This window comes from Equus asinus, chromosome 2 (genome assembly GCF_041296235.1).
Source record: "Equus asinus isolate D_3611 breed Donkey chromosome 2, EquAss-T2T_v2, whole genome shotgun sequence".
Classification (NCBI taxonomy): domain Eukaryota; kingdom Metazoa; phylum Chordata; class Mammalia; order Perissodactyla; family Equidae; genus Equus; species Equus asinus.
The window spans coordinates 161145858-161158131 of NC_091791.1; the positions used below are offsets into that span (position 1 = coordinate 161145858).

At 42.3% G+C, this 12274-nt stretch overlaps 1 protein-coding gene across 8 annotated transcripts in view; it reads left to right on the forward strand.

The window, feature by feature from the left end:
* RYR3 (ryanodine receptor 3) overlaps nucleotides 1-12274 on the forward strand; it is a 484911-nt gene that overhangs the window by 257515 nt on the left and 215122 nt on the right. For all 8 annotated transcript variants that reach the window (XM_070503827.1, XM_070503874.1, XM_070503852.1 and 5 more), the window contains exons 17-18: nucleotides 1190-1323; nucleotides 3118-3359. In XM_070503827.1, the coding sequence (XP_070359928.1) occupies nucleotides 1190-1323; nucleotides 3118-3359 (376 nt within the window). The remainder of the gene's footprint in view (nucleotides 1-1189; nucleotides 1324-3117; nucleotides 3360-12274) is intronic.

The window sequence follows — 12274 nt, forward strand, 5'->3', positions numbered from 1 at the left end:
TGACATTCAGGGAGTCAGATAGAAAATTGGTCTGTGAGAATTATGGATACAATTGCCATCAACAACCTGAAGCTATCCAGCCCCACTAAGCGCTGAGTCTTCGATGGCCACTTGGAAAGACTGAATTGTAGCTGTGCCCCTCCCTGTCGGTACAGCCTGCCACAATCCTGACTGCTATTTATCGACTGCTGTTTGCACATTCCTCCCAGTAGGGGAGAGGGAGGAGCAGTGTCTGGCCCAGCACAACTTGCTTTACCACGATAGGAACACAAAATCTGAATGAAAGAGGATGCAGCACAATGAGACAGGGCAGATGAGAGGCCAGTCCACGGTGGAGGGGGCTGAGGGTTGTTCCCACTTCCCAAACAGCTGGAAAACAAAGTGAAGCTGAAGTGGCTTGGTGACTGGTCTCATATATTACGGGGCCACCTGGGCTCTTGCAGGTTTGCACTCACTCTGGAAGGGAAAAGGAGAGCAGGTGAAATGTTTTGAATGTGGATTTTTAGGAATATAAAGGTATCCTCAGGAGCTTTGATGATATCACAGCCAGAGACCCAAGAACCAGAATCTGCCCTGCTGTCACCTCTGCCCCACCTACATGAGGTTTCCAAGCCTGCTACATGTGAAGGACCTTAGCCAAGTGGGACTGGAGTACCTTTCATGGAGCTGTGTGAGAGCCTGTTGATCCTGGTGCAGAGGCTGTCAAGGCCAGGTGGGAGCACGGGCTTCAGCTTGAGGCCGATGGAGGGCCTTCCAGTCCTCCCCACTGCTCCTGCATGACTCCGAGAGGAAGTTCTGCCTGGGTTTTGTGGCAGGACCTCACCCTGGTCCTGGCCTGGCTAGGATATTAACCTAGACAGTTTGTCTTCAGAGCTCAGACTCTTACCCACTTTAACAGAATGATGCCCACAGGTGGTGTGCGTAGTTTGGAGGGAAGGGGCACAGGACTAGGGCAGAGGGGCTATAAAAGAGCCAAGCGTCATTTCCCCAAGAAGCAGCAGGCTCAGGGGCATCACTCATTCACGCTTGGTAAGGGGGATGCGGCTTCTTTGACTCTGAACAGGACCTCACACCTGTCATCTCCCCCACCCTTCACGACGCCCACTTCCTTCATGTGTCGTGGCAATCAGGTCCTGCCCACCATGCCCTCCTGGTGATCCTAAGGTTTGGCGGGTGTGTCCTGCTGCAGGTTCTGGATGTGCTGTGCTCCCTCTGTCTCTGCAATGGGGTCGCAGTGAGAGCCAACCAGAACCTGATCTGTGACAACTTGCTGCCCCGGAGAAACCTGCTCTTGCAGACACGGCTGATTAACGATGTGACAAGGTAAGCCCACCCCTGTCATTCCAAAATGCCCTTCCTGTCTGGAGAACTGATCTAAACTCCAAAGCTACCCATCCATCATTTCCATGACAATGGGGGCACATAGGACGAGACCAGGCAAACATACTTTTTGAGGACCTCATGCTCCAACCCTTTAGCAGAGTTTCTCAACCTTTTCCCTTGAAGTGGCCAAGGGGGGAGTATATATTCCACCTGAAAGCTGAAAAATTGCCCTGAAGTGGTCTGCTATCTTTTACCTTAAACATTAATGCAGATCTTGTACCTTCTCTGTAACATATTCATTTTTATTTTGACATCCCAACATTTTGTTCTGAAAATCCCTTATAGAATAGATGCCCCATGTTGGTTGATACTGTGGTTTCTTGTATCTTCCTGCACACAGCCACTTAACCCGTGGCTATCTGTGAAGGCCTGGATGAAGAGCGCAGGTGCATACAGAACCCAATCCTGCTGGTCCATACATGCAACCACATGTGAGTCATGTGAACTCACTGAGCCTGGACCCGGCAGGCCTGGGGTTCTTCAGCACTGCTCCACCTAGGCCCGCTCCCTAATCTACAGTGTGAGAAAAGAACTTCCCCTCTAAAGTGTAGAGCAGCCCACAGACCTGAGCCATCCACGCAGACTTCCTTTCTTCTTGGTGCCAGCCTGGTTTATCCCTGTCCACCCAAAATGGGACCCAGCCCCAGCCCAAAACAGTAGACCTCTAAGAAGAGGATTCTAGCCAGAAAAACTCCTAGAAGTTTGTTCAAGATTTTAACCATTTTGCTGGATTCATGAAAACCTCTAGCCCTTGACAAGGTTGCCCGGTAGTGAGCTCTTCCTCTCCCCTTTTTCTGTCATCTAGGTTGAATTTCATTTTGTTCAGCTTTATTGGGGTATATTTGACAAATAGAATTGTAAGATATTTAAGGCATACAATGTGATGATTTGATATACGTATACTTTGTGAGGGGATTTCCCCCATCGAGTTAACACATCCATCACCTCACATATTTACCTTTTTTTTCCTTTTTTTTTTGGTGAAAACATTTAGTTCTACCCTCTTTGCAAATTTCAGGTACAATACAGTGTTATCACTGTAGTCACTATGTTGTAAATTAGATTCTCAGACCTTGTTAATCTTATAAGTGGAAGTTTGTGCCCTTTTACCAACCTCTCCCCATTTCCCCCATCCCTCTCCCCAGGCTCTGGCAACCACTTTTCCACTCTCCATTTCTATGAGTTCAACTTTTTTTTTTTTAGATTCCACATGTAAGTGATACCATGCAGCATTTGTCTTTCTCTGTCTGGCTTATGTCTAATAGTGACTTCTTAATGCTTTCAAGAGGCCATTATGATTAATAATGCTTAGATGACTAAATGACTGTTATGAAAGTTGGGGTGCTTAAACCAATTTGCCAGAAGATAGAACTTGAGTAAGTCATTTATTTCACTTACAGAGAGAAGCAAGGGTTTGTAATCGTGCAACTCTGTGTGATATTTTCAGCATCTTTACCCATGATTGGCACTCAATAAATGCTAGTTGCCTCGAATGGAATATTTTAAAAGACATCCTTTATATTTTGTAATGGAATTGATGTCCTAATGCCTCCTACTAAGAATTTGATCAAGTGTTGGAGGCTCGAAGCTTTTTCTACTTTAGAAAAATATGAAAAACACAAAATTGTTCTTGCTCTTGGTTTAATTGGGCCAGAGCTTACTATGGTCTGGTTCAACTTGCTTTCTCCCTCCTGTAGAGTCTATAGATGCCACATGTCTCATGTTTAATTTCAGTATTCGACCAAACATCTTCCTGGGAGTCGCTGAGGGCTCAGCGCAGTATAAAAAGTGGTACTTCGAGCTAATTATCGACCAGGTGGACCCCTTCCTAACAGCAGAGCCCACACACCTACGGGTGGGCTGGGCCTCTTCCTCAGGCTATGCTCCATACCCCGGAGGTGGAGAAGGATGGGGCGGCAATGGTGTTGGTGATGACCTGTACTCCTATGGCTTTGATGGGCTTCACCTTTGGTCTGGTGAGTACCTTGCCAAAGCTTGGCTCCTTATCGCTCACTGGGGATGATTGAGGCTCAAATTCTTCAAGCTAGAATGGTCACTTTACATTGAAATGATATAGACTCAAGAGTCTCAACTAATTAGATGGTTTAGGTGAGAAGGGCATCAGATCTGAAATGAGACTTCCTGCTTTGAAACTGTGACTTGGGCACTTCCAGCTGCATGATCCAGTATGCATCACTTAACCTTCTCAAGCTCAGTGTCTGTATCTGTACAATCCTAATTGCATAGGACTGTCAAACAAGGGAAGGAAAAGGAGACTCAGCATTTATGTATTGAGAAGTGAGTACGTATCTTTTGTACATTTTTCCCCTCTTTTATCCATATGATAACCCTTTAAGGTAGATAATATTAACCTCATGTTACAGATGTGGAAGGAGGCACAAAGGCGTTTAAGTGGTTTATTCACAGTCCCACTCAGAAGAATCCAGGTCTAACTACAAGTCCGTCATCTTGTCAATGCAGCATGTGGCTTCATAGTACATTTTATAAAATGTCTGGATCTATATACCTGACACATAATAGATGCTGATCTCTTAAAGAGAATCCAAACCTTCTTTTGTGTTAGATAAACATTGATATTTTGCCCAAGCATATCCATGGCCTGTGCCTGTGGAAGAATGGGTTGGCTTCTGCCTAGGTGAAAACGCAAGGTTAACTCACAGGCTTTCACCCAGAACAAAACTCTACCTCTCCTGTCTGTTGTCCACAACATGTCTTCTTTGTATCTTTTGCAAAACTGTATTTGGAGACATTGTGTCCCTTACAGAAATTCCTTACGTAAGCACTGTGCTGCATGCCTCTTACGTAAGGAACCATGACACACATTCTTCCTTAAATCTAGTACGAGGGAAAAGTTCATCTCTATGAGAGAAACCTGTCTATTTTCTTTTGTAACTGGGAGCTACGAAACCCATCCCATTGTCCATCGTCCCTTTAGCCTTCAGTCCAAAACCGTTAGTTCGGGTCCTGATGACATGCTTCTTACAGTTGGTCTTTATTTTCAATTGGCCAATATTTCTTAAAATTTTTTGTACTGTTTTACATTCAGTGTAAACATTTTTAAATTTTTTAGGAATGGTGTAAACTTATTTATATACTTCTTTATCTTGGATCATTTATAGGAAGAAAGAGAAAGTCTTTGTCCATTTTTTTGTGTCCCAGGGGCAGCATAGTACAGACAAAAGCAGATGCAAAATGGCAGGATGATGGGTTTGAGTGAGTGAGAGTCATGTCTTCTGTTCTCTTATCCTCCCAGCTTACCACTTAACCTTCCCTAGTTCTGTCTTCATCGGGGGTGGTAGTGAATCTTTCCTTCTTGGTTCTCAGAGTCCCATCATGGGACACTGGCTCTGTGACTATACAGTAGTAGCCTTAAACTTAGGTTATCATCAGATGTATAAGTATCTCAGAAAGCTATCTCTGGGATATGATTTGGGAAGAAAGAATCATTATGCTCACACGTATCTACAGCCCCTGAGTTTGGTAGAGTTGAATCTGTGAGGGAATGAACAGCATTGACTTGTGAAAAATCATTACCCCACTCCCTGCTGATTGCTGCTCATCTCCCGCCATCGTGTCACCATAACCCAAGAGTATTCTGTGGATCCCAGGCTACACCTGAAGAGAAGTCTGTGTGGGGATTGGTTAAGGAAATAGGAAGTACACCTATACCCTTGGATGAAGCAAATTGGACCCTTGTTGCAAAGAGAACTAACCATTCTCGAAGGGAAGAGTTTACTCAGTGTTTTCCAGACTGTGCAGCACTACATGGGACTCTTAGTGTATGTGTTTGTAAAATTTGAGAAATGAATACATCAATGAGTCAGGAGGCAGAGAACCCATTCATTGTGTGTCCAGATAAGGCCTACCGTCGGTGCATTTCAGGACCTGTATGTCTGTCTAATTGACTGTCTTTCCAGGAGCATACAGTGCACAGGTATGTACAGTGCTCTCCTCATCCCTTTTGTCCTGTCTTCTCTGAAGACCGGGAAGCTGGATGTGCCGAGCCCACGCCGGTCACTAGCAATGGCTCCTGTGATTGGAGATAGGGGAAGGGGGCTTGGGACTCAGCTTTTCAAAAGCTGACTGTGACTTTCTAAAGATTACCCATGCTTAGTAATATAATGCCATGTAGGTGCATTCAGGGTACTTGACCCCTCAGTCTTCAGCATCTGATGAGATTAGGAGAAACGGATATCTACGAGATTTAAACCTTTCATGCTCACTAAAACACAAAGCTTTCTTGGACCTGGGCATCATTCTGAATTCTCCAACCAGCACACAGGGAACATGTATCTTATAGAAAGTACTGCAGGTAAATGTGTCAGCATGTGCTTCAACTGAAGAAATAAGGTCTCTGTTAATGACTCCCACCAGGACAGCAATGAATTTCAGACTCTCTGATGAAAGGTAATTGTCTGATGAAGAAATGAAAATGGAACAATGTCACTCTGACTTACCTACTATAGGAGGGAATGGAGAGTGACTAGGGAGAGAGATTTGAAACTGGTCCTGACAATTTTTCTCCTTTTGCTTGAGATGTAAATGCCCAGGTCCATTAACTTTAAACTTATATATGTACATAAATTAAGCCACTGGTCTTCAGTGCACAGTGTATGTTGCAGTCCTTGGAAAGACTTGCAGTGCCCCTAATGCTCTGTCGATGGAAAAAGTCTGGAGTTATGCCTGAGTGTGAATCCCAGCTTCTCCACCTACTGGTATTTTGACATTGGGCAGATTACGTAACATCTCAGAGACTAGTTTTCCTCAGATAAGATGAAGATGATATAAGGCTCTTATGAAATTCAAATGAGATAAGGGACCTGAAGTTCTTGGCGCACACTAGATACCCAGTAAATATGATTTCCCTCCCCTCATTGTCTGTGAAGTCCACTGTAAGACCAAGTCCAGAGTTCTGGGTACCTCACTGGAGACCATGAGCGTAGCCTCATCTTAAGGGGATGAAGATCCCAGGTTCCATGCTGAATGGGAAAGGAAGTGTCAAAGTGACATCCTGGGAGTATGAATGAGCTTTTCCTCCGTGTAGGGAGAGGACAGCCTTAATAGGTCTTTTTAGCCACTGAGAACTATGAAGTCACTTTCAAGCGTCAGCTATAGAAATATGCCCCATCGTCCCCCTCCTGACATAGCCTCCATGTAACCTTTCAGAACAGCATTTGGAGGTGAATTTGGCTCAGAGCAGCCTATAGTATGTTACTGGCTGGGGAGCAGTTTCACAAGAGGAAATCACACGTGCTCTTCCCTTTTAACAACTGTTTGTCTTGCAAAATTAGAATAAGCAGGGCAACTCACTTTCCCGAGAATAAAAGATACAGGAAGTGAATGAATGGAATAAACTTGTGTTTCCTGATTTATTATGACCTCTGACTCATCAAGATCATTTAGCTCTGCAGTCAAATTTGTGTGAGAGGGTCTTTACCTGAGTCTGTACTGAGATGAGTCCCAGAATATTGATTCGTCTATCATAGCACACCCCACTGTGACTCAGACCTCTCCAACCCCAGTGCCATGAGGAGAGGCTCCAAGGAGCTGTAGAACAACAGCATTTTTATGTATTTGGATCCTCGCTCTTTCCAAATGCCTAAGTATTTGTGTTTATGTTATAATGCCAAACTCCGCAGAGCCTGGGGTGATGGAAACGCTGAGCATCCTGTTTCCAGTTGCCTACATTACTCATCAGAAGAGGCTAAATCCCGCAGTAGAATATCCTTGGGTTAATTTGAAGATGTGCAGCATCTGATAAAGTGGCTTTTTCCTTTATCTTAAAATGCTAGGTTTGGCATGGCCTTTCCGAGCTTCCTGGGACCTTTGGGTGGGCCTGAGCCTCTAATTCAGGAGAGGTTTCTTCAGACCAGCAGAGGCCGTGGGACTTCCCAGCTTGTCTCAGTGGGCGAGCTCTAGGGTTCCTCAGTTCCTAATATCTTGAAAAGCAGCTGAGGCGATTTAGAACAACTCCCTGAAACAAATTTGCTTTGTCTTTCTATAGCGTCACATTTCTGTTGGTTGTTTTAAAAGGGTCAAATACATTAAACATATTTGAAAGAGACTGTTTTTAAGCATTATCTTTCAATAAAGGGATTTATTGATTTCAATAACTCAGTATAGTGATTTTTCAAATCACTTTCTAGACTCAGCCCTCAGTGTTACAATTCTCCATATTGTTATTTTTTCCTAATATTACAAAAGATATAAGCTTGCCAGAACATTGTAGGAATATTATCTACTGTTAGCCTAGTAATTAGAGTTTCTGGGGCTACAAAAGCAAAGCTAATAATAATAGCATCTATTGTGGGTTACAATGTGTCAGGCACTCTTCTAGTCACTCTACGTGGAATAATTCATTCAAAATTCACAACCACCCCATGACATTATTACTTTCATTTGACAGATGAGGAGACTTGAGTCCACAAAGGTAGGTGACTTGTGCAAGGTCACACAGTTAGTGACAGAGCCGGGACTCAAGCCCAGGGAATCTGGTTCCAGAAACACTTCTTTACTGCCTTTTGTGTGGTATACAGGACATCGGTCATTCGTTTTATCAAAATCATGGGAATAATAATGGTACCTTACAAACGATCCTTGACAGCATCATTGTGAGCATTACTATACCCATTTTATGAATGTAAAAGCTGATTTTCTAATAAAATCACAGGTCCAGATTCATGTAGCAGATAAAGACTTGGGATTTGAACTCATCCCTCAGACTCCAGAACCACTTCCCACCCTCACCCCCAAGCCACCTCATCATAGAGCAATTGGAAGGATTTGTGTCTTCTTCTTTTTTTTTTTTTTTGCTTGAGGGAGATTTCCCTGAGCCAATATCTGTGCCAGTCTTCCCCTATTTTGTATGTAGGACGTCACAGCATGGCTTGATGAGTGGTATGTAGGTCCATGCCCAGGATCTGAACCCGTGAACCCGGGCCACTGAAGCAGAGTGCATGAACTTAACCACTACACCACTGGGCTGGCCCCTTAAGTATCTTTTTAAAATGTGGGTCCAGGACCCTTCTGAGTCATTTAGAACCTTGAAAGCCCTCACAACTATACAGACTGCTCCCTCTAGATGGGAATGGATTTATAAAACAGAGTATACAAAAGCAATCTCACAATTCCGTTGTTTTCTAGTTTCAAAATCTTCAAACTACTCACATTAAAACTATCTATACCTTACCAAATGGCCTTTTACAACATGAATATTATATGAAATGGACTCTTTTATTCAAATAGGTTTCCCGTTACATTGCTCTAAGTACTTGCTAAGCACATTCTTCCATCCAGGATAAACAGTCTCCCTTTAGTTTCTAGATAATATTGGTCCCAACTCTGTATTCTCTACTATATATGCTTTAAAAATAGGCTCAGACTCAGAGGGCCTACAATGGAGAAAAGAAAGTCTCTTCAACAAATGGTGCTGGGAAAACTGGACAGCCACATGCAAAAGATTGAAAATTGACCATTCTTTTTCACCACACACCAAAATAAACTCAAAATGGATCAAAGACCTAAAGATTAGTCCTGAAACAATAAGTCTTCTGGAAGAGAATATAGGCAGTACACTCTTTGACATCAGTTTCAAAAGAATCTTTTCGGACACTATAACTCCTCAGTTGAGGGAAACAATAGAAAGAATAAACAAATGGGACTTCATCAGACTAAAGAGCTTCTTTAAGGCAAGGGAAAACAGGATTGAAACAAAAAAACAGCTCACTAATTGGGAAAAAATATTTACAAGCCACTTATCCGACAAAGGGTTAATCTCCATAATATACAAAGAACTCACATGGCTTAACAACAAAAAAACAAACAACCTGATCAAAAAATGGGCAGAGGACATGAACAGACATTTCTCAAAAGAAGATATGAATATGGCCAATAGACACATGAAAAGATGTTCATCATCGCTAATCATCAGGGAAATGCAAATCAAAACTACACTAAGATATCACCTTACACCCGTTAGATTGGCAAAAAACATCCAAAACCAAGAATGACAAATGTTGGAGAGGTTGTGGAGAAAAAGGAACCCTCATACACTGTTGGCGGGAATGCAAACTGGTACAGCCACTATGGAAAACAGTATGGAGATTTCTCAAAAAGTTAAAAATAGAAATACCCTATGACCCAGCCATCCCATTACTGGGTATCTATCCTAAGAACCTGAAATCAGAAATCCCAAGAGTCCCTTGCACCCCTATGTTCATCGCAGCATTATTTACAATAGCCAAGACGTGGAACCAACCTACATGCCCAGAAACTGATGATTGGATAAAGAGGATATGGTATATATACACAATGGAATACTACTCGGCCATAAAAAAAGACAAAATTGGCCCATTCGCAGCAACGTGGATGGACCTCGAGGGTATTATGTTAAGTGAAATAAGCCAGTCAGAGAAAGACGAACTCTATATGACTCCACTCATAGGTGGAAGTTAATATATTGACAAGGAGATCTGATTGGTGGTTACCAGGGAAAAGGGGGGGTGGGGGGAGGGCACAAAGGGGGAAGTGGTGTACCCACAACATGACTAACAATAATGTACAACTGAAATCTCACAAGGTTGTAATCTATCATAACATTAATAAAAAAAATAAAAATAAAAAAATAGGCTCAGACTATGATTTCAATTTGCCTATAGATGATCTTAGCAAGTGTTCCCACAGCAACTTCTATTTGGCGTCCAGTCTCCTAGAATAAGGAAGGCAAAAGGCAGTGTCATTCACCACAAGGACATAATTGCTTGTCCTGGCTAAATACAGCTCAGAACTTGGCCTATGATGGCATCAAAGCTTTGCTATTGATGAAGAGCATCCCCCAGGAGAGCTGTTCTTTATCTTAACCGGCCGAGGCTCAGACTGGCATAGAAGCCAACAGTGACCTCTGAGATGGTGGGAACAGAGGGTCTGGGAGTCAGAATTCAACACTGTCAGTTTTGTCCTTCTTGATACGAGTCTCAGAAAGGTAAAGATCTTTCTAATTTGTATTTTTATCCCGTAAGAATTTAGATTCTTAGCATTTCAGTTGTCCAAACTAGCATTTCCAATTAGGGCCTGGTTTTCCCAAATTCACAGAAATCTCTTGGGATTTGTTCAAATGACTACAGTGATATTCTCCAAAAGTTAAACTAATTGAAAAAGAAACAGTTGAAGCAGGAAAGATTGGTTTTTAATGGGAAAATAAGAAATCTTAAGAATGAGACAATCATAGTAAGGTTTGCTGAGTTTTACTGTTGTAGATTCCTTTCATAACAGACTTGAATGTGATCAGGAAGAAAAGATGCTGGCACCTGGGATATCTAAATTCTGTAAAAGGAGCTAAGAGTGTTTAATCTCCTCAGATAGAGATATTGGAAAGGTGTCAAACCTGCACACACTTCAAGCTTGGTTTAGATTTGTTTTAAATAATATTGACTGTAAGTTCCTCATTCTCTGTCATGAAACAAGGTATAAAGTTACAAAAACAGAGCCTGAGGCCATGCCAGGCTAATTTTCCAATATGCACCAGGTATATTACGTGTTGTTTCACTATTGCGGTGCAGGTGGTCCAGTTTCTATGTTCTGGTCCAGCTTTATTCCCCCACCACAACTCCTCATCAAGCCCCCATCAATCTCAGGGTGCCTCAGCTGCACGTTCCAGCCTCACCAAACTCTAGCCATTCTGGAAATATGTCATGCTCTCCTTTTGCATAAGCTAGTCCTTTGTCTGGAATGTCTTTTCTTTCTCATCTTTCTACAGCCTCTCAATCTTCAAGTCAGCTTGTCCCATGTGCCCGGGCCCACTTGACATCATCTACCTCAAGAAGGCATCTCCTTCAGTCCAACACTTATAATGAATTGTAATTCTTTATTTGAATGTTTATTTCCCACCACACTATGGCCTTCTAAATAGCAGGAACGGGGTCTTCTGTGTTAGATCCCCAGTCTCAAGCACAATATTTGGCACAATATAGAGCCTTCTCATTTTGTGGAAAGGTAGGGGGAATACAATACAGTTTTGTCAATTGCCCAAAATAATCAGGAGGTACCTAATACATATATTTTTTTTATTAAGGGAAGTGTTATAGTTTCACTCTTTGAAAATCCACCACTTATTTTAGAATCTGTTACTAGAATAGGAATAACCACTGAGAACATTAAATAATGAAAACTAAATAGTTCTAAGTTGAGATTAGAAATCTTACATTTTTTAAGTAGAGGAGGATGGGCACAGATGTTGGCTCAGGGCTGGGCTTCCTCAGCAAAAGGAGGAGGACTGGCAGTAGTTAGCTCAGGGCTAATCTTCCCCCCCCCCCCACAAAAAAAGAGAGAAATATTACATTTTGTAGATATATGTATACGATTTATAAACAACTCACATACCCATCAAAAGAAAAATTTTTTATAACTTTCTTTTCTCTCCCCAACACCCCAGCATGTAGTTGTATATCCTAGTTGTAAGTCATTCTAGTTCGTCTATGTGGGGTGCTACCACAGCATGGCTTGATGAGTGGTGTGTAGGTCCACACCCAGGATCCAAAGCAGTAAACCCTGGGCTGCCCAAGCAGAGCATGCAAACTTAACCACTCGGCCTCGGGGCCAGCCCCAGGAGATTTTTTTTAAATTACCTTTTATTAACTTTTTTAAAAGGTAATTTCTTTTAAATTACCTTTTCATGACATATTATGAAGCCATTAAAATCCAGTTTTTAATGACTGTTTCTCTATAAAATAAAATGTAATATGATAAGTAGAAAAAACAAGTTATCAATCTACAATATCCCAGTTTGGATGAAAAGTGTATGTGTGTGTATATATATGTGTGTGTGTGTGTGTGTGTGTGTGTACACACATATATGAAACACACACACATATAC